This window comes from Phalacrocorax aristotelis, chromosome 1, assembly GCF_949628215.1.
Source record: "Phalacrocorax aristotelis chromosome 1, bGulAri2.1, whole genome shotgun sequence".
NCBI lineage: Eukaryota > Metazoa > Chordata > Aves > Suliformes > Phalacrocoracidae > Phalacrocorax > Phalacrocorax aristotelis.
In genome coordinates, this window is record NC_134276.1 from 136,340,782 (window position 1) to 136,365,789 (window position 25,008).

At 40.9% G+C, this 25,008-nt stretch overlaps 1 protein-coding gene across 2 annotated transcripts; it reads left to right on the top strand.

Moving 5' to 3' along the window:
• The first annotated feature begins 4,131 nt into the window (after positions 1 to 4,131).
• On the top strand, positions 4,132 to 25,008 carry NDUFA9 (NADH:ubiquinone oxidoreductase subunit A9). 2 transcript variants are annotated; one of them, XM_075111391.1, is made up of 12 exons: positions 4,135 to 4,377; positions 8,687 to 8,857; positions 9,662 to 9,759; positions 9,951 to 10,042; positions 13,002 to 13,143; positions 14,329 to 14,431; positions 15,193 to 15,260; positions 15,407 to 15,483; positions 20,057 to 20,152; positions 22,140 to 22,206; positions 23,509 to 23,552; positions 24,731 to 25,008. In XM_075111391.1, the coding sequence occupies exons 1-11, from the start codon at positions 4,254 to 4,256 to the stop codon at positions 23,542 to 23,544; spliced, it is 1,074 nt and encodes a 357-aa protein (XP_074967492.1). In that variant the 5' UTR covers positions 4,135 to 4,253; the 3' UTR covers positions 23,545 to 23,552; positions 24,731 to 25,008. The 2 variants fall into 2 exon arrangements, with proteins under 2 accessions (XP_074967485.1, XP_074967492.1); XM_075111384.1 differs by lacking the exon at positions 23,509 to 23,552 and having other exon boundaries at positions 4,132 to 4,377.

Sequence of the window (25,008 nt, forward strand, 5' to 3'; positions counted from 1 at the left end):
TCCGCTTCATGGATGGGGAAGCTGAGATGCGACAATGTGACATGACTTCTGTATGTCATGGAGCAGACCAGCAGCAAAACTGGGAAGACACTCTTGGTCTCCTGAGTGCCAACACTGTGCCTGATCCACTGCCAATGCTGTGATCCCCTTCTGCCATCTACAGTATATAGTCTAGCTTCGTCTACATTGAATCAAAACGTAGCATCACAGGAAACAACCTATCACGCAAAGATCTCTGCAGCATACGTCTGTTTTCTTGCACTCAGAAATGGCTTTTGTTCTGATTCATGGGGTGCTTCAATTGCAGCACGAGTAGTTAACACGTTGAGGAAATTACATAACATCTGACAAATCAAGCACTGCTCAAGGAGTTAGCAAACAAAACAGATGAAAGATACCGTGAAGTAGATGCAACACACGGCATGTACAGAACAGAGGTACTTCCTTCCTTCCACCCTGCACCCCTCCTGACTGCTGGCCTAAGCCACCCAAACAGCTCAGCAGAGAAACCCAGCAGCGAAGGAGGAAGCAGTTTTCAGAGGAAGCAGAATATCTGCTTGCTGTTCACAGAATCACAGGTTGGAAGGGACCTCAGGGACCATCTAGTCCAACCTTTCTAGGAAGAGCAGAGTCTAAACAAGATGGCCCAGCACCCTGTCCAGCTGAATCTTAAAAGTGTCCAATGTGGCCAAGTCAACCACTTCCCTGGGGAGGCTATTCCAATGGTCGACTGTCCTCACTGTGAAAAAATTTCCCCTCATGTCCAATCGGAATCTCCCCAAGAGCAACTTGTGTCCATTCCCCCTTGTCCTCTCCACGTGACGCCTTGTAAAAAGGGAGTCTCCGTCTTCTTTGTAGCTACCCCTTAAGTACTGGTACGTGGTGATGAGATCCCCTCTAAGCCTCCTTGATTCTCAAGGCTGAACAAACCCACCTCTCCCAGCCTACCCTTGTATGGCCGGCATCTCAGTCCTTTGATCGTCTTGGTGGCCCTTCTCTGGACCCCTTCCAGCCTGTCCACATCTCTTTTGTATAGCGGGGACCAGAACTGTACACAGTACTCCAGGTGTGGCCTGACAAGAGCCGAGTAGAGTGGGATCAACTGCCAAGTAGAGTGTTCTTCACACACCTCTCGAAAAAGCCACACTGGGGACATGGGAGACTATGGTGAGAGGAAGCCTCAGAAGCCAACAGTCTAGAGAGGTTTCTTTAACGCTGAACCATCCAGATGCATTCAAAGGGTCAGGCCACATAAGAACTAAATAAGAACTCCTATTCTCACGTATCCGTGACATGCCCTGAATAATCTGAAGAATTGGACTTTCCAGCCTCAGCAGCACTTGTGTGTTTGTTGGGCCCAGGGATTTTTCAAAGGATGGTTTTATAACTGAGCGGTTTGGTCATTCTCACCAGACAGGCTCTTTGGTCTCCTGCTTATCTTGCTCCAGCCAGAAAGCAGGGTGACATCAGTGCTTCCATAACAACAGTAAGGCCACAAGGAGACCAAGGGTGCAGGGCTGTGTGGAAACTGAGGCATGCCATTCATACCTGCCGGCCCTTAAAGTCAGCATTTGCAACTAGCCTGCTGTTCTGTGACGTGGGAGAGCTGAGAGATGCCAGAAACACTCAGCATGGGACTCAATAAATCCTCACACATTTTAGGTGATCACTAGCCCTGAGGCTGCTTTTAGATGTTTGGCTCTAACTTCCCTGGGATTCAAAAATAGTGAGATAGTCCCTAATCTGCAATATGATGTTCCAAATTGTTTTTAAAATCAAATTCAGCTCCCTGTAAAATGCACATTTAACCTAGTTAACTTGTAATTGGAGCATCCAACACAAGTTGGACACGTCCATTATCTTACTGCTTATTTTTGTGATTACATCACCATAAGACATAAGCATCTCTGGTCAACTAGCACATCTTACCCCTATAACAGCATGGCTGAAATAGGAAAATATTCTTTTAAAAATGCAGAGTGGAAACCACAGAGCTCTGGTTCATCTCTCCTAAAACCAGGGGGGTGGCAAGCCTGGAGCAGAAGACACATCTCCTGATTTATAGTCCTTTGCCTTAGCCTTAATTCATCCTCCTCCTAGTCCAAGCTTAAAATTGGTTATTAAATCACTTCCCATGGACATATATGTCAATGTACAGAACAATTAATTACAGCAATTAAACAAACAATTAAATACAGCAGGAGGCTCTGACTTGGATCAAGAACAAGAAGTGCATGTGAGATGCAGGAATTGGACAGATGCTTTCATGTAGCTATGCGCCATTTCTGAAATGAGGGTAGGTACCCAGCTCTGCATGGCAAATTCACACCGCTTTCCATAAGCACCCATTACATTTGTAGATTGTGAGCATTGGCTTTTTTGTACTGTATTGAAGCACAACCGTACAAATCGGATTTCCCGAAGGTGTTGAGGCAGGCTGGGCCACTCACAAAAGCTGTGGTGAGACCATCAGGCATGATAAAGGTGGAGAGAGCAGTGGTGGGTAGGTGGTTTGGGGGTGAGAGGTGGAGGGAGCCTGCTTCTGTCGTTCCCAGCTACCAGCAAAAAGAGATGAGTACACTGAGTTTGGTGTGCACATGGCTTACAGGACAAGGAAAAAAAGTATGTTGCAGCTGAGAACTGGAGATGGCCAGAGTTCACAAAGCATCCAGAATTTTGCCCCAAACCCCAAATCACCTGCTGTGCCACAGCTCTGGCAGAACTGCCATTTGCATTTGCATCAGAACATAAGTTAAAACTGAGTGTTTTGGAATCTGTCCAAATTGCCAGAAATTTTCCCTGACTGTTCTGCCTTTTACTACACTGATATTTTAAAAACTTTTTGGTGAATATTAGCACCGGCTGCAGTGGTGTAAGCCGGGTTACAAAAGAATGGCCATTTGTATTCAGTGCAGACCAAAAAGCAATGGGAACCCATTGGAAAATGAGGCTGTAATAGTGCGAGTGGCAGATTTAGCGTGCCCTGCGTGTGATCGTATTGTAACATTCACAGCAGCACTTGATTAAGGGAAAAAGTCTCAGTCAAATGTTGAAGCCTTAGAATGACAGAGGTAGTTATGAATTTTAGAGTGGTTGCACGTCTGTAATAATAAAATTGTTTAACCCCCATTTAAGGCTGGTTTAATGAGGCCAGGTAGTTTAAGGCATAAGTAATGAGTTACTGAAAACGTTTTCAATCAGTCCAGCTCAGTAGCGGCCAAAGTTACTGTCATTTCATTGTTGGACTTGGCCTGTTTCCCACTAGACAGGCACTCAGAAGCAGGCACAAGGATGTGTGAAACAGCAGTTTCCCTGTGGAGGTTAGTAAGTATTTAAGCTTGGGGTTTCCAAATGCACCTGGAAGTGCTAGGGATCATCCTCCCTCCGAAATTCCTCTCTTGGGTTCTTCTAAACCTCCATCCCACCCTCTGGAGCTGTGAGTCAACAACCACTCTAGGGTCTCTCAGGGCCACAAAAACAATCCGAGGGCTGGAGCACCTCCTACGAGGACAGGCTGAGAGAGCTGGGGTTGTTCAGCCTGGAGAAGGCTGAGGGGAGACCTTATTGCAGCCGGCCAGTATTTAAAGGCGGACTGTAGGAAAGATGGGGACAATCTCTTTAGGAAGGCCTGTTGTGACAGGACAAGGGGTAATAGTTTTAAAGTAAAGGAGGGTAGATTTAGACTGGATGTAAGGAAAAAATTTTTTACAATGAGAGTGGTGAAACACTGGAACAGGTTGCCCAGAGAGATTGTGGAGGCCCCATCCCTAGAGACATTCAAGGTCAGATTGGACGGGGCTCTGAGCAACCTGATCTAGTTAAAGATGTCCCTGCCCATGGCAGGCGGACTGGACTAGACGACCTCTAAAGACCCCTTCCAACCCAAACCGTTCTATGATTCTACGACCTCCAGCGCCCTTCCCCAGCCGGCCCCGGCCCGCACCGCACCCTGCCACGGAGCCCGCCGCCCGCCTCCCCGGCCCCCCGGCTCGGGAGCTGCTCCGCGGCCGGGAGCTGCGCCTGCCCATGGCTCTGCTGCGGGGCTGGGCCGTGAATACTCCGCGGAGGCGGCGGGAACCCCAGACGCCGGCCAACAGCAAGCGCTAACCAACCCGCCGCCGCCGCCCCACCCCCAGCCGGAAGGCTAACGTAGCCCGCGACCGCTACACGCCCGCGCGCTGCGGGAGAGGGGGGCGTGCGCAGGCGAACTGCCCCTTCCCCACGCCCCCCCGCCCAGCGGGGCGCTCCTGCGCATGCACCAAGAGAGGTTTGGCCCTCCCCGCGCGCCGTCCGGCGCGAGGGGTGGTGGGTACGACAAGATGGCGGCGGCGGCTCGCTGCGCCCGGGCTCCCCGCGGCCTCCTGTCGCCAAGGGCAGGTGAGTGTCGCCGCCGCTGTGCCCCCGAGGGGCTGCTGCCGGGGAGCCGCTTCCCGCCCGCAGGGAGCCTGGCTGCCCTTGCGCCCTCTGCCCGGTGCTGGGCCAGCCGCTGGCCTCCCCTCCTTCTCCGCGGCCGGCGCCCTCGGAGAAGAGCCGGGCGAGGGAGCTGACGGGGCAGCGTCGGGAAAGCAGGTCGCTAAAATAACTGTTCGCGGCGGAAATGGTCGAGTTTCTGCCTGCTTTCTCCTTAGGGAACTGGGGTTTGTAGCCTAGAGGGCTACATGGGATTAGCTTGGGCTGCCGGTGTAGTTGTGCAGTGGGGTTGTCTCGCTGCGGCTGCCAAAATCCCAGCAAATGAAATGATCCCCTGTGGGCTAAAAGTTTGGATTCCTTTTGTGTTTTCTTAGGTGACCCTGGCATTTTGGCCATGGTCTGTAAGCATGCTCAAGTACCGAAATTATATTTAAAGCCTGTATTTGGGTCTTTGCCGCCAGAACAGAACTGCTTTTTAGTTAAATTGAATCAGCACATGCTCCTCTGTTGAGATGACAAACAGGTTTTGTCAGTTGATAAAGGTGAGGAAAGAATTTAATATACTTTTAATTGGAACAATATGTCTTTTCAAGGAAAAAGTTGTGGTTTACTGTGGATATTTCAGTTTTAATTCAAACCAGTGTTCATAAATTGCTTCAAATATGGGTTGTAAAAGTAAACTTCCAGGAGTGAATCAGTTCTGGTCAGTGAAGAAGATAAAAGTCCTGCTGTTGTGGGAGAAAATTCCTGTGCAAGTCTGTGTTACACAGGAGCACCGAGCTTTAAGCAGTGCTGCTCAGTCTGGAAATATTAACATGGTCTGTGAAAGCTATATGGCTCTGTTAAGTTACGTTGTCCTGAGTTACTAAATGTCACACTTTGAGAGGGCTCCACATCACGTGGAAGGTCCTTTACTGGTTGTGAGTCGGTGTGAGAATCTCTAGCCTTCTTTCTTTTAGTGTCATGGATATCCTTAAATCTGAACTTTTTATAAAATATAGGAGTAATTGGGCACATAGCCATAGGTTCTGATAATTTGTCATAGATATTGTACAGTTATGGAACAAGAAAAGATGTACACCACTAAAGACCTTACAGTATAAGGCAAGCAACAACAGGTGTATACACAAAGGTGGGAGAACACAAAACAGTAGATGGATGTTGTTTGACAATGTGACAGTGCTAGCATCATGAAGAGCCTATCATAAATAATTTTTGCAGAAATAAGAACAAAAAAGACACAAAGTAGTTGAAAGACGTATATGTTTTTTTCCAGATTAACTTTCTTGTCATTCTAACATGGGATGATCTGTTCAAACTGAAATCTTGTTGTTATTAGGCTTTATGTTATAAGGACTGATGATCAGTGGACTGGAACAGGCTGCCCAGAGAGGTTGTGGAGTCTCATTCTCTGGAAATGTTCAAAACCCATCTGGATTGCATTCCTGTGCCCCCTGCTCTAGGTGTTCCTGCTCAGGCAGGGGGGTTGGACAAGACTATCTCCAGAGGTCCCTTCCAGCCCCCACCATTCTGTGATTCTGAGACTGAAATGTGTTAATGTGTTCCTGTCTGAAAGCAACAGAGATAGTGTTAATTCTGTACATATAAATACTGTGTAAGGTTTGGGGTTTTTTATGTTGGTTTTTTGTGTTGTTTTTTTTGTTTGTTTTTCTGCAAACCTTTAGAAAGAGATGTGTATGCAAACAAAGTACTGAGGAGTATGTGTCATTAGGCTTTCTTTTTCACCATCTCAGCATACCATGTAGCTTTTTTGCATACTTAAGGGAATCCTGCTGTTACAAGAACCCAGTCATTTTTCTATGAGTCTGCTTGTCCTAAAAAATATATTAAACAATGAAACCCTGGTTGTTAGAACACCACAAGAACGCAGGTAACAAGATCATCCAGCTGTCTCCCTGTCTTCCTCAGTGTTATCCTTTACGCTTGTGCTTGTACTGAGCTTGGTTAATCTCTGCTCTCCAGGTACCCATTACACAGCTGCAGGCTTTATTGTGTACAGGGTATTCAATATACACTACTGATTTAATTTGCAAGTTTTTTCTGTTGTTGTTGAAAAGAATAAAGAAAAAAAAGCAACCCCTCTCTCCAGGAGTTTTGAACATGAAAACCTAGGGAATGTTTGTGTAGTCTGTGTCAGATAACATTGTAAGGATATTGTGGTAATGTGTTATAAGATGTTCTGTATTGGAAATCCATTGAAATGTGTGTCTTCACCTTCACTGTAGTTCTGCAGAAGTATACACAAAGATTTTAGAGGGCAATGTGAAATTAAATGGATGATAGAAAAAGCAGAGAGTGGAGATAAGTCGTGAATATGGCAGTGATAAGTTGGCATGTTCCTTAAATTTTAAGTTTGAGGTATTATCAGGTTTAATATGAACATATTGTGTCACTTTAAAAACTGCATGTCAGGTTTTTAGACATTAGTTGGATGCCACAGGAGTGTGTACTTCTATTAAACTGCAGCAGATCTTTGACAAACAGTGTGGTGTTTTTTTTGTTGGTGGTGTGTGGTTTTGTTTGTTTGGGGTTGGGTTTTTTGTGTGTTGTTTTTTGTTTGATTTTAAACAGGTGCTTATCATAGAGTGTATTTTCCTTCTTTCTCATAGTTAGTCTCAAGGTCTCTACTTTGGTAATGGAGAGGCCCTGCATAACTGCCACTTTAAGACAGATACTATGCCCAGTTTAACTGTTCCTTGTTTGGACCTATTTTGTAGGAGAGTTGCTTTTTAGGAAGTCATATACATACTTGAAGTTTGCATAGCTTATATCTTATTTTGTCCTGTTTCTGTCAGCCAACTGGAGTATAGTTTCTAGACGTAGCATATTAATTTGGTAAGTACAAGTCTATATGTGTGATTGCTTTATTTAAGTGGGTGTGAAACTACCTTTCAGGACAGAATTGGAGATGTGGTATCTTCTATTGTTCCAGTTTGTGGGGTATGGAGAGAGGAGGGATAGATAAACTTTTGGGTAGAGAAACACCTCCTTCAGGCACTGAAATCGTGCTGGATTTTCTGGTTTGAATTCTACTAGCTGATGTAACAAAATATAATTTATGTCCAAACATGCCCTGCCCTTTTTATCATGGCTGCATCATCAGTGCCACTGTGTGACTGGTAATACCTAGCCATATCCAGATAAACCTTATTCCTTCAGTGTCCAAGTGGGATTTTTTTTGTTGTTGTTGCTTCCTAATGTGTCCGTCATTCTGATATCAAGTACTAATCTTGTTTTCATTATGATTCTTGCTACTTAGATTTATGTGGGGAAGGTTAAACTTGCTTATTCTTATCCAGAAAATGCTTATGGCCATGACTTAGTAGAAGTTGGAAGGTCAGTTACTGGATTTCTGTTATATCCTCAAGCTAGTTTTCCAATGACACCACTTATGGTCTGCTCTTGTCAACAGCCAGATGTCTGTAGCGTGTTTATGCACTCTCTATTTCATCTGTTCCTTTCTTTTTATGAGCATGGACATGTAGTAACACTGAATGCTTCTAATTTAAAAAATCTTTTACAAACAGTTTATTTCTTGCTTTTAGCTAACTTGATTGGAGAGGACATGCTGCTTCATTTCAATTGGAACTACCATGTCAATTTATGTCAATATCCTAGTGACATCCTATTTCCATGGCTTTCAAGTTTTCATAGCCCTTTGAGAAAAGTAACAGCTTTGAGGCAATATTCTATGCATCATGGATCTGGGTCTTTGCATCTCTTTATTTCCCTTCACACCAGAGCTATGATATAGGAGGATTGCTGCCTCTTCCAACATTTGGGTCTGCTATATTTAGACTGAAATAAAAAGTCTGGTTAACTGCATCTAGAGTGAGTCTGAGGTCTTTGTCCCACAGTTCCTAGATCTGCAAGCAGGGTGTGGATGTGCTCGTGTGGGATCTGCCTGTAGCAAGTATTCTTTATTTGCTTAACCTCTGTGCTTTACCTTACACATCAAGTACTAACGCTAGCCAGTTAAGCTTAACTTACTGTTTAGGAACCAATGACCTTAGTCTGCTTCTTTAGTGTCTTAGTTTGGTCTCTGACTTTTCTCAACAGCTCCTGCAAGCCTGCTGCCCTCTGACCTGCCCATATTTCAGTCTCTGAAATAGCCTGTTAGGAGTCTTGACATGGGAAATTTTGCTGAGGGAGGTTAAAGAAAATGGATCTGTAACGAGAAAAATAACATTAACTATGGTTTGACACTGCTAACTTTTAGCTTATATCACATGCTCTCTCCTGTTTTGTACTGCAGGCCCTGGCATTTCTGTGCTAGCTGCAGCACCATCTGTGTTGCAGCAGCACCGCCAAGTTCATCATGCGGTGATCCCTCATGGAAGAAGTGGACGATCCTCTGTTAGTGGCATCGTGGCCACTGTCTTTGGGGCTACAGGTTTCCTGGGACGATATGTTGTCAACCGTTTAGGTAATGCTCCCCAGGAGTACTAATTAAAAAAAAATTAAGTGATTAACAAAACTCTAGTTTTCCTTCAGGTTGTAGGATAATAATCTTGATATCCCTCGCATTTTGGATCTTAAGTGTTTTGTGTGATACTTTCAGTGTGTTTGGTCTGCTAAAGTGCCAAGATGTGACAATTAGTAAAAACTGTTTTAAGCTAGGAAATTTAGAAGCTTTTGAAGATTGTTAAAGTCATTAAAATAAGTCATTCTCCTTCAAGCACTGTTTTTCAGTCTGTAAAATGCAGGTCTGAGAAGAGGTACAGCATGTGTTTGATTCTTCTGGTTCTGGCCTTACTAGGACATTTTACTAAAATGTTTGCAGGAATTTGATTGGAATTCTTTAAAATGCAATTTTTGAATTTAAGTTTCTGAAAATAACTCTTTTTTTTTTTTATATATCTCCTTTCCATGCAACTTAAAAAATGCAAATGTCCTTAGATGTGACACGTTTTTAAGTATTATACTGTGTTTATAACACACACTGTGATTTTTTTTTTTTTGTTGTTGTTATGTGTTAACAAGCTTCTGTATTTTGTCTTACAAGCCCAAATACTCAGGTATGTCCCTGCTTAAGAATTCCAATGATGTAGGTTCAAAAACTTACTTCTATTCTACTTTTAGCTTTCCAGATAACTATTCAAGACATCTATGTGTATTTGTTGTGCTTTAATGCCAGGGAAAAAAGGGAAGTTTTGTGTATTCGGAAGTTCATCTACTTGAAGTTATGTAGTAATTTGAGGTAAATGAAACTTTTTTTTTGAACACTTAGGTCGCATTGGATCTCAAGTAATTATACCTTATCGTTGTGATCAGTATGACCTCATGTATCTGCGGCCAATGGGTGACCTGGGGCAACTTCTCTTCTTAGTAAGTCTTTTGCTTTGGCTTTAGATCAAATACAATACCATTGCTATACAAGGAAGTCTGTTAATCATTCTCAAAGTCAGAACTCCAGCTATTGTTTAGCCTCTAAATGGAAATGGTGTGAAAGAGCTTTCTTTGATTATGCCTATTTACACGTTATCTCATCTTTTTCCCATTTGATGCTCTGGTTACAGGAGTGGGACTGTAAGGATAAAGACTCTACCCGAAGAGCCGTGGAACACAGCAATGTGGTCATTAATCTTGTTGGAAAGGAATGGGAAACAAAGTAATTTTTCCTTTTTTCCCCCCCCCATACCGATAGATTTGCACCAGGTATTGGACATGGTAGCCACATTTTACATTACAGTATGCATAGAGTATGCAGTGACGCTGGCATTTTTCTTGGCTTCTATGAGAAGGCAAAACTGAAATTTTGCTTATAAAAGTTCTTCCATTTCTTTAAATGGTTAACTAGAGTCCTGGTATGATCTGTTCTTGAAAAGTGCATTCTTTCTACAATTTTCTAGTGTACAACTTTTGTTCCGTCAGTTCAGTGTGCTGCTTTCATACGCTTTATGGACGTTTCATGGGTGCCTTCCTGTAGGTGACAGAGGCTCATCAGTTTCCATGAGCTCCTATTTACATTATTACAGAAGTGGGCTTTCATCCTGTCACTTCAGCATAATCACAGAATGGTAGCCTACCAGAATAAGCTCTGGTCAAGCTTTTCCTATTCTCTGGTAAATGTTAAACAGAGAATTTAATGGAGAGTCCCTAAGAGTATGATTGATTAACATAATTCCTTGATAGAATTATGGCACAGATGCTATTAGTTACATAAGCATTTTTTGGTAATAACTTGAAAAAATAGTTCCTTTTTGAAATCCATTTTAAAAAAATTGCCATATTTATTTTAGGTTAAAAATACCTGTAATAGCCTAATTTTTTTTCTGCTTGTGTGCAGTTATGTCCGCTTTATTTAAAGCCTTGTGCAGAACTGTCAGACAAAAACTTACTAGTTGTGTGATTTGCCTTTATATGGTACATAATTTAGCTATCATAGTAGACAGAAACAAGTGTAAATGATCAGTTTCATCTATATTTACAAGCCTAATGCCTTTGTTCTTTTTTTGTGAATAGCCATTTGGTGTTCAAATTGTAGAATTAGTAGTCAAATTGTATTAATAGTATAGAATTAGTAGTATCAAATTGTACAGCTATTCTTCCTAAAACAGGTGCTTGCTAACAGACATACTATTTCAGCTGTTTGTCGTCTAGTCAAATATCATACATAACTTTCCGGAGGCGCCTTGATTTCGCATTTAAATTTGTAGAGGTACTGTCTTTTTCTGATAGTCACTTAGCTCCTTGTCCCACTGTTGGAGTCTATAACATAGTTTATTTGGGGAAAAGCCCACAAAGCCTAAATTAACTTCGGTATTCTGCATCTAACAACTTCAGGCTTTGGGATAGAGGTAAAAATGTACAGACCAACCTGTCAGGTTTGTTTTGCACTGTTACTAAATTACGAACATAAGAGTTCAAATGCTTACTGCTGTCAAAACAGAAGAAACTTCTTTGTAATGTGGGAGTGAGGGAAGAAGAAAAGTCTGTACAATTGGCCCAGGGACAATGTTATCTCTATTTATCTTTCAGATATGTATTTGATGTGTACTTCGCCCTTTAAAATTTCTGGACTCATGTAAAAAGTATGATTTATATAAGGGAGGTTTTTTATGTTATTGAAAGGAAGTGTGATGACAACAACAAAAAGTTTCATTCTAGTTAAAAATCCCCAACCCTTGTCCCTCTGGTCCATTTCAAGAGATTCAAAAGCAGGGAGTCTTGGTACATGTTGAAGACCTTTGGACATTCCAAAACTTACACTGTATTGCACAGATGTTCTTATTGTGCGTTTTTTACATGTTGGTTTCAACGGTGGTGCCAGAACCCTGAGATAAAATTCTGTGGTGTGTTAAACACGAGGTCAGACCAACCAATGTAATCATCCCAAAGTCTATGAAAAATTAAAGCAAGAAAAAAAAAGTAAGATTAGAGGTAGAGATCGGTCAAAAAAGTAAAGCCTGACACTAAATTCTTTCCTTCTTGCCTAGTATTAGTGTACAGTCTCATCTGTGTATACTGTGTTGTTTGAAAACTCCATAGTTACAGGAGGGATGTTGTTCGTTCTTGTGTGTTTCTAAAATCTATTTTTGTGAGCAGAACAGGAGTGATGGTTCCCAGGATCAGATTAGTTATTGAAGGGTCAAAAATAACTTCTTATTTTTAAGGCTTTCTTTAGACTCCAGTGGGATCTGAAGAGCTGTGGGAGTAGATAAGGACAGAGGGAGAGGCATTTGGACAAGATGTTTGTTATCCAAAGCAAATGGAAAAGATGGAGCAGAGTGCTTACAAGGACAATGTAAAGACATGAGAAACCAATTCTCTTTCTTGCAGTCTTGGGATAGTTGGAAAGAATTTTGGGATTGTTGCCAGCCTATAGTGTCAGTTCTGCTTTGAGACAGGGCTCCTGTTTTGTTCTTGATCAGATGCCAAACTAGATCACAGTTGAACCCCCTAATTTAGGCCCCTTGAATGCCATAAAGTGAGTGGAGTTGTTCTTTCTGCATGCTTTTCCCTGAAGCCCCTTATAGCTGCTATGGAATGGTTCTAACTATTCTGTCGATGTAAAATTTTTCATTTACGTAAGCACCTGTGTGTTCTTTGGTCTGTGTTTGTCCACTTCCACAAAGCCTACTTTCTGCCCTAACTTAGGCTGCTCAGGATTTTTGAGCTCCTTTACAGTGTAATTGAGTGCAGCAAATCAAGTCAAATTTTGAACAAGTGTTGTAAAAAAAAGACAGCTTTGCTCAGGTGTCAAGATGCAGCATTTCTATTAAAAAAAAAAACAAACCCCAAACAACAAATATCTGTTTTCACTTGAGAAGAGTTTTCTATTTGTCACAGACCAGTGGGCAAGAGAATTTTTCATACTGATTTAATCTTAACAGGTGAAAAAGCAGACAGTACTAAAGCTGTAGTTGAAGCTTACTGTTGCATTTCACTTGTCTCTGGTTTTTATTATATGAAGAGTCCCTCATGAAAGGAAACTTTGTTTCTAACAGAGGGTGTCAAGATAGGTTTTTTGAAATATGTTCAAGTAATATGTAATGATTGCTGTTTGGCTTGTAGGCAGCCACTGTTCATTGCTCTTCAAGTAAAATTTGTTTTTTGCCTTGTTTTAGAAACTTCAGTTTTGAAGATGAATTTGTAAATATTCCCCAAAGTATTGCGCACATAGCTAGGGAAGCTGGTGTGGAAACACTCATTCATATATCTCACCTGAATGCTAGCATGAAGAGTCCTTCCAAATACCTCAGGAGTAAAGTAAGTCTGGAATCCTTTTGAATATATTTTCCAAGAGCATACTTTTTTGCTGCTTTTTTTTTTTTTTCCCCAGCTGAGTCTGTTTGAAGGAAATCAGTGTATGAATTTACTATGGAATGTTTTCTGCAGCTGAGGAATTTTTGAGTTACTGTGCATATTGGAACTTGAAATTCTCCATAGTACTTCATGTGCTTTGAAGGGAATAGGTCCTGTATTCCTAAAAACTCTTCCTTCTGTCCTTGAATGTCTTTGCATGTAAAATTACCGTCATTAAGAAAGAGGAATTAGTTTAATGATCTGGGATCAGGACTAACATCTAAGGCTAGAATGACCCAGCAAAGTAAGTGGTTGATGCTAAAATGAATGCTGAAAAGACAGGTGAATATCACAATTACAAGCCCTTGGAGGAGGATTGTTACCCCTTCTTGTACAAAAAAAAACAACAACAAAAACAACCCCCACAACAACCAACAAAAAAAGGACACACAAAAAAGACACCAAACAATCTGGTTTTGGTATCCTATTATTTTTTTTCCTTATTAGGAGGTATAATTTTCTATTACTGATTTTCTCTTTTTAATACAGCTATTGTGCCAGTTTCAGCTATTTTTTTTTTTGTTTGAGCTCACTGTACTCTGCCTTGTCTTTAGTATAAAGATTTTTTAAAACCAGGGTTAAAATTTGGTAGCTCTCAATGTGTAACAACTCTGCAGGATAGTCAGGCCTTAGTGTATTGGCCAGTCCCATGTGGAAAGTAGATAGCTGCCAATGAAATTTCTAACTGTATTTACACAGTTCTTGAACTGTTTTGATAGTGTAGTAGGGGTTATGTAAACTTTCTGTTTTCCTCCAAGCTCTGGTCTGAAATAAGCAAGAGAAGTACTTATGTTAAGCTTCTTCCTTTTTGAACTTTGTGACTTTAAATTTGTGTCACTTCACTAGCGAGACTGTGTTGTATTTCAAATAGAAGAAATGATGTACACATTTATGGGATGTTCTGTGAGACCTTTGCCTTAGCATAGCATCTCAAAGACCAAATGGCTCAGATACAAATAATTTTTGTGCTACTGATGGTGTCATTTCTTTCAGTGCTGTAGTCAGGATGCATTAAATTCTGAAAAGGCATCCTCTTCTGGTCTGTTCAGAACGGATCTAATGAATGTGTTCATTTTAATTGAATTATAGGCTGTTGGAGAGAAAGCAGTGAGGGAAGAATTTCCAGATGCTATAATTTTGAAGCCCTCTGAGATGTTTGGGAGAGAGGACCGATTTCTCAATCATTACGCAAGTATGTACTCTTGAAATAATAAAACTATCTATGATTTGTATACCTGTCTGTAGGGAACAGAGGGAAAATATGATTTGCTTTTGAAAAGCAGAGAGGTATGTTATTGTCAGAAAAGTACTGTATTTTGTTAGCTGAAGGTATGTAATGGGAAACAAAATAAATTTTCACCTTATGACTGAATTCTTTCTGAATCTAGTTAGCCTTTGCAGTTTGGGTGGTGGCCTTTTCCAGTGATTTTTTGTTTAGTTTTGGTTAGGGTTTTTTTTTTTGGGGGGAGGGGGGTATGTGTACTATTGGGTTTTTTGTATTTATATTGTTTTGAGCTAAGGTCTGGTCATCTTAACCCTCAAAGTAGTTTACCCTGAAAGCAGTGTTTCAAGTTGGTAGTGCTCGAATGTAAAAATCGACCTGAATTGTTCTGGGCTCAGAAGCAACAGCAATGGCTCTGATGTATCACCAACAAAACTGTTAGGATGGAGTGGAATCTGTTTCTGTCTTGCAAAGCTGAGGTATCTCTGAACCACTTCAATTAAACGGTAAATATAGCCTTCCTACTGTTGTTAACAAGAGAACTAAATGTGCGTTGAAGAAAGTGTTACTGGGGTTGGATGGTAATTCTTCCCAATTCTATTGTTTTTTTAAAGTTAAGTCAGTTTTCAGAAGAGATCCATGCTCAGTGTAGTGCAAAATGTATTGGTTATTTGCTAACTGAAAGGATTCCCCGATTTTAGTCTCAAGTTATTTATGTGTCTTTCTATCAGACATGCGCTGGTTTGGTGGTGTGCCTCTTATTTCTCTGGGCAAAAAAACAGTGAAGCAACCAGTATATGTAAGTTTTCAATAGAACAAGACAATCCCAAATCCTCTGTGTGCAGATGTTGGGTATTCTTCTTTTCCCCCTGTAAATCACTTCTGAAAGAGGAGTGTGTGCATTCCTGTGTTCTATTGATAATTGTCTGAATTTGTTTTTCTCAGGTGACTGATGTAGCAAAGGCAATTATTAATGCAATTAAGGATCCTGATGCTAAAGGAAAAACATACGCCTTGGCTGGGTAGGTTACTTTTCTGATTCTAATTAACTGAAGTACTTCTTTTTTGGTGTCATTTTTTGGCATGCTGCACAGTACATTTAATTTCTCCATCCATGCACACAGTTTGAGCTTCAATAAATTCCACCTCCTTTTTGGGAGGAAAAATGACTCAAGCTGTTATTGTGAGTACTCTGAAAATCCTAGTTTGGGCCTCATTGCATTTAATGTTATGTATGTGCACACAAAGAAATAGGCAGTCTTGGGAAACATGCTAGACAACATAGATTGGAGAAAATTCTACTAAAGCTGTGTGGAACCCATGTGGAATTAGAATGGATAGGGACAGTGGATCTCTTGGAGTATTTTGTGTACAAAAGCTCCAAGTCAGAATAGGTCATTAGCATTAAGGATAAACAACGTGGCAAATGCCAAGATAATGGGTTCATGTTTTGATACTGTAACGTAGTATTGGAACTGGTCTCCACCCAATATATGTGGTAAAAGGAACATTAGATTCATTGATAAAGAAAACAGTTGCTAATGAGTCAAGATAAAAGTGATGTTGAACAGCTCCTTTTTTTTTTTTCTTTCTTCCCTATTGCATGCATATCTCTGTCTTCCCCCCTTATCCACTGGAAATGTGCATTGTATCTGGAATTTGAAAAAGGCTTATCTGAGATAACATTTTTTTGATGTTTGTTTTGTGAAGATGTTGCAGTGGCAGCTCTTTATTCCTGTAGTACAGAGATTCTTGCTGGTTCGTCTTTTACTTGTGTGTTGTCACTTTCTTCAGTACTGTAACTGAGCTGTGGAGGAAGATGTTATACTGGCAGCTAGGCTAGGTGTGCTATACGCTGGTGTCCTGGGAAAGGCAGCAAGCAGGTCTTCAACTTCTTTTGGGTCATGCTGAGGAGCTTCTGCTCAGAAACTAGCAAAATAAGAGAAGGAAGCTAAGGATGGTCTGAAAGGATGACTAACAGCAACAATAAGGTTATTAAGTAACTTCAAGTTGCTTTCAAATCACTGGGATGATATGAAGTGTCACACTAAAGAAAAAGTGGAAACAAATGCTAGGCAGCCATTCAAAACCACTTTTTAATGAAAGAGAATAGGTAGGTGTCAGATGGATACAACTAATGCAAAACCACAAAATGTGACGAAATTTACCCTTTGAGTGACTATTTTATCTCTTGGGGGCAAGCTTGAATATGGATCAATATGTATTCAAAGCTGCCTGCCGCAAAAAGAAGGAAAGGTTCCTGGCTTTAGGTTCATTGTTGTCTCGGCAGAAGCAACTGCTCCAACTGCAGGGGAAATTGAGAATTGCACACTAAATAGAACTCTATTTGTAGCGAAATGGAAGGGCAATTGGCTAAACTTTGAATGTATTCTTACAGTTTCAGAGTCTCATATTTTGGCAGTTTACACAAGGCCAGGAGTTCAGTGCCCAGGTTTCAGAGGCAGGAATTCAAGCAAGGATGCCAGGCTGTCACTGCAAGGAATACAGTTTCAGGCACATAACGGTGACTGAAAAGGCTTTGAATAAATGATGATCTAAACCAAAGATCCAAATCAGTGTTGGAAGACCAAAGGAACTCTGTGGCATAACCCTTGACTAAAGCTGCATGAGATAATTTTTAATTTTTTTTAAAAGGAGTTACCAGTTTGAGTTCAAAATACTAATATTGTAAAAGAGCATTCTACTTCTGTGGGTCTGGGTTTTTTTTTGGGGGGGTTGCATGTGTGTGTGTTGTGTTGTTTTTTTTTTTTCTCCTTCCTACTATATCGTGGAATAGAGTTTTAACTATGACAGCTAGTGGTGTCATTGTTATTTCTGAATGACTGAATATTTGGTATAGTTTTTAACCTGTTCCCTATTTCCCCCATGACATTGGTTTTGTTTCATTCACTCGTTGAATCTTCTATCTTAAATGCTAATGTTCTCTAGAGCTTGTGGTCTGCTAGTATTGTGGCTAATGTAATGACACTTCAATGTGATTCTGTTCTTGGTGAGTTTGGTAATTTGTAAAGGAACAAATAGTATTTATCCTTATTTTCACATTTTTAAGTTTGGCTATGTTATACATCCTTTCATGTTTCTTACATATCAGGATAAAAGGTAAATGGGCTTATACTACCTTTGGATAGGCAGGAAGATGTAAGGGCAAAAAATTTGGTAAAAACCCCTGCTAATAACTAATTAAAATGAAGTTTGTTTGGTTGGGGTTTTTTTCACGGCTGAGTAAGTAAATTTGACATTACCACTTTTTGCTGTGTTTCTCTTGTAAGCTCTATTAACAGAAGAAAACTTAATATCTTGTTTTTGATGGTAGTCCTTTAGTGTAACATAATAAATGCTGATATCTCTCAGGTTCTATAATCCAGCCACCTTGATGATGTTTATAAAGAGTTTTGAATTTTGAATTCTTTTGAATTCTCCCAAGTATACTGACCTACCTTTAAGTATATCCATGAGAATGTTTTGCTCTAATTTGCTTTTACAAATTAAAGTAGTAGTTAATTTGGGGTTCTGTCTTTTCTCCAGCATTTATTAGCAAATTTTGTTTGTGGTTATCAGCATTGCTGTTCTTTCCAAAGAACATGTTAGTTGAAGACTCAGTTTTCATGCATGCAACCTCAGACCTTTATCTTTGAGATCTTGGGCTTGTTAAACAGAAATTCATGTTCTTTATATCATAGTCTTGGATTTTTGAAACTGTGTGAAGTTTCGCATGCATAGATAGTCTTACTCTGGCATGATTTTATTTTTGTGGGGGGTTAGATTCCAACAGTAATTCAGTGTCTTCTATTTTAAGAAAAAAAGGGGAAACTGAAGATGAAGAAAACCTAGAGTCTTATTTTTAGGAGGCCTCTACCTGGGAAGTAATCAATCTCAAGATGATTGTCATGTCACTGAGGTCTCTGCCTTAGCTGAAAAGCATAGCAAATCATTAGGAGACACACACTTTTCGTGTATTCGTTGCTGCTTTGATCATGATTGGCAGGATGTAATTTTGGAGGTTGAAACACCAAGTGACACATCAGAGCTCAGCTGTGTGCTCTTGTGTGTCGTCGTGAAGATTTTCAGAATGTTTTAGAATACCAGCAAGTTGCCTTGAAAGCCAAGGGAGCTATCCGTTTCAGTCTGAGCCGTCTATAAAGATAGAGTATTAAAATGCTAAGGCAAAGTCTGAACAAGAAAGGAATGAGAACTCCCAGTGGTGTATGTTTCTCTTAAACTACTGCATGTATGCAAGAGACTGACTGCTTCTTTCCCTCCATCTTGAGAGAGTGAATGCATTCTTTTGGGGGAATTTATCTTAATTTCTTCCTCTTGCTTTTGAAGAGAACAGTATGTTCTTAGTCAAGCAAAGGCAAGTGAATCAACTTCATCGCAGCCATTTCCTACCAAAGATGGGATGTCTTGTTAACAAACCTTTCTTAATTTTACCATTTGCTTTCTGGCTTCCTTTTGTTATAAAGTACCAAGTGGGCTTCCACAAATTCAGTCCTGTCCCAGTGCTGAAAATTGTATTCAGAATTTGAGTCAGCATGGAGGAGGCACATTGAAGGTGTGCTTTAAAAGTACACAGAATACACTTTATTCACTATGACTGTGGTGGGTTAGCCTTGGCCAAAAAGCTTATGGGTTGAGATAAAAGACTGGTAGATTGCTTACCAGTTGCTGTCATAGGCCAGACAGACTCGACTTGGGAAAAATTAAATCTATTCTAATTGGCAGTAAATTAAATTGAGTAGTGTGAAATAAAGACAAAAAGAATAAACACCACGTTCTCCCCTCCACCCTTTCCCCATGATCAGCTTTAGTCTTTCATCCTGAATCCTCTACCCTTTCGTCCTGAGCTGCGCAGGGGGATGGGGAACAGCGGGTTATGGGGTCAGTCCATAACTTCTCTTTGCCACTCCTTCCTCTTCACACTTTTCCCCAGCTCCAGCGTGGGTCCTTCTACAGGCTGCAGTCCTTCAGGATAAACTTGCTCAGCTGTGGGCTCCCCATGAGCCACAGGGGAATCCCTGCTTGGGTGGCTGGAGCACCACCACCTGCTCTCACCTTGGTGCTCGCAGGACTGTTTCTCATGCTTTTTTCCTCTCTCATCTCTGCCTTTGTGGCATTTTTGCCCTTCCATAAGTATGTTTTCTCAAAGGTGCCACCATTTCATATGAGGGACTCAGCCGTGCCTTGGCGTGGGTCTGTTGGAGCTGCCTGTGCCTGGCACAGGGCAGCCCTGACCTCCACATAAGCTGCCCCTGCAGCGCCCCCGCCAGCGCCTGGGCACCGACACCAAATGCAGTGACAAAACAATTTTGCAATTTGCGACTTACGCTGTTACCATCGCTGATGATGATATGTTTTTCTAACTTAATCTCTTGTTATTTCAGACAGTACAGAATCTGGAGGGCCAAAATTTGTTCCCCTCTTGTGAGGAAAATAACAAACCTGGCAAATCATTTAGATTGATGAAAACAGGCCTTTGGTAGCCTTGGGGATGGAGGGCTTTAAAATTCTTATCTCTTGCTGCAAATATTTAAGTACACCTAACTTACCTATAATGTTATTTGCTTTTTCTTTCAGACCTAACCGATACCTCCTTTACGACATGGTAGCATACATCTACGCGGTTTCCTTTCGAACCTTTCTTCCCTATCCGCTTCCACGTCCTCTCTACCAGTAAGTGGGGCCCTTCCTTTCCTTAGAACTTGGGATCCGCTAGGCAGCACAGAAGCATAAATAACTGTTGCATTGGTTATTTAATATTGCCAGTTGTTATTTAAAATGGTAGGACTGTAGAAACTGGCTTTCCCTAGGTACTCATTAGTTAGCTTTGAGTCTTCTGCTCAGGCACAGGCCTGCATTTGGTGAGCTAGTGTATGAAAGATATACTTGTAATAAACTTAACATAACTATTTATTCCAGAGTCATTGAATGGCTTTGCTGAATCAAGAAGTAGCACAGGGTCCTAAGTAGAGACAATCAGTAGCAAAGTAAATGAACTTTCAATAGTACCACATGGAAAATCTGTGTGTATGTTGCTGATTGTAGGCCCTGATAGATTTTTCTGCAGCAGCTTAAGGTATTGCTACTGTCAGCTGTCCTTCCAGTCTGGTGAACACTACTGCCCTGGAAGCAGAGTTTGGGGTAAGGGTGGGTATGGGTATTGGCTGACTTTCTAGTTCAATCCTTTGTATTGATCTGAGCCAGTGTTGGAGGTAAGTTTGTACTGTGGTCTTGGCCTGGGAATTTGAGCAGTGCAGTTGTGAGCAAGCATTTCTTTGTCTGTGATATGAGGGCAGTAACATCTTTAGAAGGTGGTAATAAATAGGGAGGTAAAAAGGGAAAGGCGTAGCATCACTTCAGTTGACTACAGTGGTTGGACTGAAAGGCTGTTTGCACGCACTGAGCTGCTTCTGCAGCTGTATGTTTTGGCCTCGGGCACTGAGGATAGAAGCTGATTTGATGAATTGCAGCTACTGAGTAATGGTGCATGAAAAAGTGCAGTATAAGTCTGACCCTGTGCCTAGTCCTTAAGGCATAATCACATCCTTTTCAAGAGCTACCTCAGACAGTAGATACCATTTCAGAAGTTGCCTTCAGTGTGGTTGAGATGTGTTAATGTTTGGGGTATTGGTCCTCCTCAGTTTTAGTACAACACAAACTAACAAGCTAAAAAAATCACTCTCCTACCAATCTGCTAATAGGACTCAACATTAGATTCATGCAACTGATGACTAATGCTAGAACAACATCTTAAACTGTTGTGGCTCTTTCTGCCTGTAGAGGCATCAATTTAACATGGCTCAGCTGACACAGAGCAGTTTGTTAAAAAGTAACTATGTGGGTGCTTATTAGTTTTATTCACATTTGCTGTAGTCCATGTTATGCTTTTTTTTTAATGGGCTAAACTAAGTGGTATTTCATATTTTTGAGGAAAGAGTGCATCTAAAAGATGGATAAGCCTAGTTCTGTTTATGTGCAGTATCTTAGTCTGCCAGGTGAGCACTTCAGTAAGAGATTCTACCTTGAATACTGTTGGTCCCGAGATGCTGAGCAAGAGCTCTGTAGTGTTGTTTTCTTTTCTCTGCCAGATTTTTGTTCTTTCAAGGGAAACTTCATTTCTGGAAACTGCAGATACACTAATCCTCATTCTTTTTATAGATGCAGATTGCTCCAGATTCCATCATCTTGTTTGGACGGCTGTTAACTCATTTAGTTGTCAGCAAGCATGTTTTCTCATGGAGACACTGAATCAAACTTCATGACTAATTGGATTACTGCCCACACTACTAGGGAACTGAGTTTGGAGGAAAGGCAGGGGCTAGACTGAACCCTCTGGTGTGTAGGGAATTGGATGTGAAGCTTTACTCTCCCTACCCACTAACGTTCATTTTTACCTCTAGATATCTGCTCCTCCGTTCCCTTCCAAAGTAAAACTGAGATTGAATAATAGAGTAGCAAACAGTTAAATTTACCAGAAACAAAACTAAGAACTTGCTGGCTGGCATGTTAATGGCTTTAATGAATTCATAGCTTGCAAGAACATCTACAGAACAAGCTCTTGCTCACTGTCTATTAAGTGTGAAATATTTTTACCAGTTCTCGTTTTCTTCTGTGTATCTGCATAATGACTACACTTCTGCAATACTCTTTCTGATTACAGTCTACTTGCAAGATTCTTTGAGATTAGTCCATTTGAACCATGGTTAACACGAGACAAAGTGGACCGGGTAAGTGTAGGACAATCCACAACTTCTTGGGAAATGTTTCACTGTGTGTTTGTAACTTGTACTTGTAGTTTTGCATTCAAGGATTGCTGAAATGTGTGTACATCATCTGGTGTAGTATTTCAGTCAGTTCCATGGCTAGAATTTGATTATAAAGAATTGCTTTTAGACTGTTTGGATACTACAAATATGTAAATTTTTAAGGGCATGTATGTATAACCTTCTTCAAAAAATGGTTATGGTTCCTGCCATACCATTGCTGCAGCTACTGTTACGCAATCTGGCTCTTAACTTATTTGTCCACACCTGTTACAGTGCCAAGGGAATACACTGTCAAAGCAGTATGGAGATCCCTCTGGTGTAGCCCTACAAAGACTTAGTAAGGGAGAGGGACTAACAGAACGCTTCTTTTTTTTTAAAGGCATCATAATGATGTAGTTTTTCCACTAGCATTGGTGGAGGAAGAATGGTTAACATATTTCTCTAAATATGTTTAAGAAAGTGGTTGAAACGATTGGTGAGAGGGTAATACAGCAAGAAGTAACATGATGGGGGTGGGGAAAGGGTGCAACCTTCTTAAGTGCTGGAAGTGGTCAAGGGTGCATACTCCACTGTGCCCCTGTCCCCCTCCCCCAAAACACACACTACTGAAAATAGCAAAGCCAAAGCAGAGATTAGATATGCAATGTGCAGCTAAGTGATGGGGGCGGGTGCTCCCCACTTCTAGGTAACTAGTGAGTTGATGTGCCACTAGATGCATTAAAATCACTTATGCCATCCAGATAATGGCATTTTTAACAACTCAAGGTGAACTGACAGTGCTGGATACAGCCCGAACTCTCACTTAACATTAGAGTGCATTTCTCATGAACATGTTGCAGCTTCATGTTTATTCCTAACTTCTCAGAGTGTCTAAGTGGGGGTGGGTGGAGAAATAACTTGAAAAAACCAACTGCAAGTGAGGGAAAAGTAGGATTTAGCAAGTATTGTCAAAACTGTTGGCATATGCGTAGGTTGGCAAAGATAGTCATCTACTCTGACAGTCTCTAAGCCTGCTGCTCTCTGAAGGCTGCAGGTACTTTCCCAACTGTTTTGCAGAGCTGGAATTTGAATGCCTTTTAGGATGCAGTATCAATAGCTTATTTTGACCTGTTTGTCCCAAAATTAATTTGAGATAGGGTACTACTGTGACTTTGGGAGAACTGGGTCCTATACTTACAGCTGCTTACTGAATAGCTGTAAGCAATTAATTTCTATGTTTACATTTCTCCATCTGTGCAATAAATTGATTTCCTATTCTGTTAGGAAATAATTGTGAAAACCTGTGGACACTATGTGTAATAAAGGAGGTAAGCTTATTCATGGTCTAGTGCAAAACTTTTTTTGTTCTCAAACACTGACTTATTCCCCATACTGGAGAGCGTTGGCAGTGTACTTCTATTGGCTGTATTGACACAGGATGTAGATGTAACATCTTCTGAAAAACTTACTTCTAGCTGCCTTTGTAGTTTATAGAGTTACATTTCATAAAATAAGCCTGCACCAAATCAATAGAAGTGCTGCAATTCAGCTCTAGCAAGGGTAGTATGGGGGGGGGTGTTTTCTCTATGTCACTTCTTCTGTGTCTGATTGTTCTTCTTTCCCAGCTTTTCATCCTCAAGTAATCTACACAAAATTAGATGTGGTTGACTTAAAGACCTTTCAAGGAATAATAGCACAAGAGAAATCCCCATTTTCTAAGACGTAGGTCATAAGTATTGCAAATATGGTAACAAAATTAAATATTTGTCCTGCATGGGGCCCTGTTCAAAACCATGAACAGAGAAAAACAACCTACTAAAGGTGATAATTCAACATATATTTTCTTGACAAAGGAGAATGTATATAATTGCAGTTCAAATATGGCCTTACAATTTTAGCCTAATTTTGTGGTTGCAGTGCAGTAATCTTCCTCATAACGTGTATGAGATGGAGAGAAAATGCAGACACTTTCTGCATGTCTCACTGCTATTCCTGAATCTAAATCTGAAGCCAGAAGGGCTTTTTGCCAGATGCAGAACATCTGTATCTCCTGTTGAAGTAACACTGAGTACTCAATACCTTGTATAATTATGCCATAGTTCTGTAGGGCCTCCTCCCGAGGAAAAACAGTGAGCCAGAATCAGCCATGGAGCTGGGACTGATGCACAGTTGGCTCAGTCCACATTTGTGTTTGACTAGATCTTCAGATTTACTACAGGATGCAGCAGTGTATTGTATTGCAGGGTTCTTTCTTGGAGGAAACAGTCTTATTCCAGCAGCCTTGAAATTGTAGTAGAATCTCCCAAGAGCTGCTGTTTGTAGAAAATTGTTTTGAGACATTAAAATATTTCTAGTACTATGGATTTATGCTGGTTTTTTTCTGTAAAAGAAAAAAGGTGACCTCATGTATAAGTACCCAACACTTTTTTTTTTTTTAAGTACGTGAATGGTTGCCTGAATCAAGTGAATTCCCTCTTTCTCCTCTCTCCCCCTCTTCTTTTTGAAGTTTCACACAACAGACATGACATTTCCTGACCTTCCTGGTTTGGAAGACCTGGGTATTCAACCAACACCTCTAGAACAAAAAGCAATTGAAGTTCTGCGCCGTCACCGCAGATACCGCTGGTTGGATGCTGAGCTGGAGGAAGCAAAACCAGCTAAGACATATCCCATGTAACAGTTGATAAGAGGGTTACTTAATGCTTCTTAAACTGTCTTTGTATGACCCAATTTGTTTGGAGAACTGTGTACATACTGAGTAAAATAAATTAATCACATAAGCTA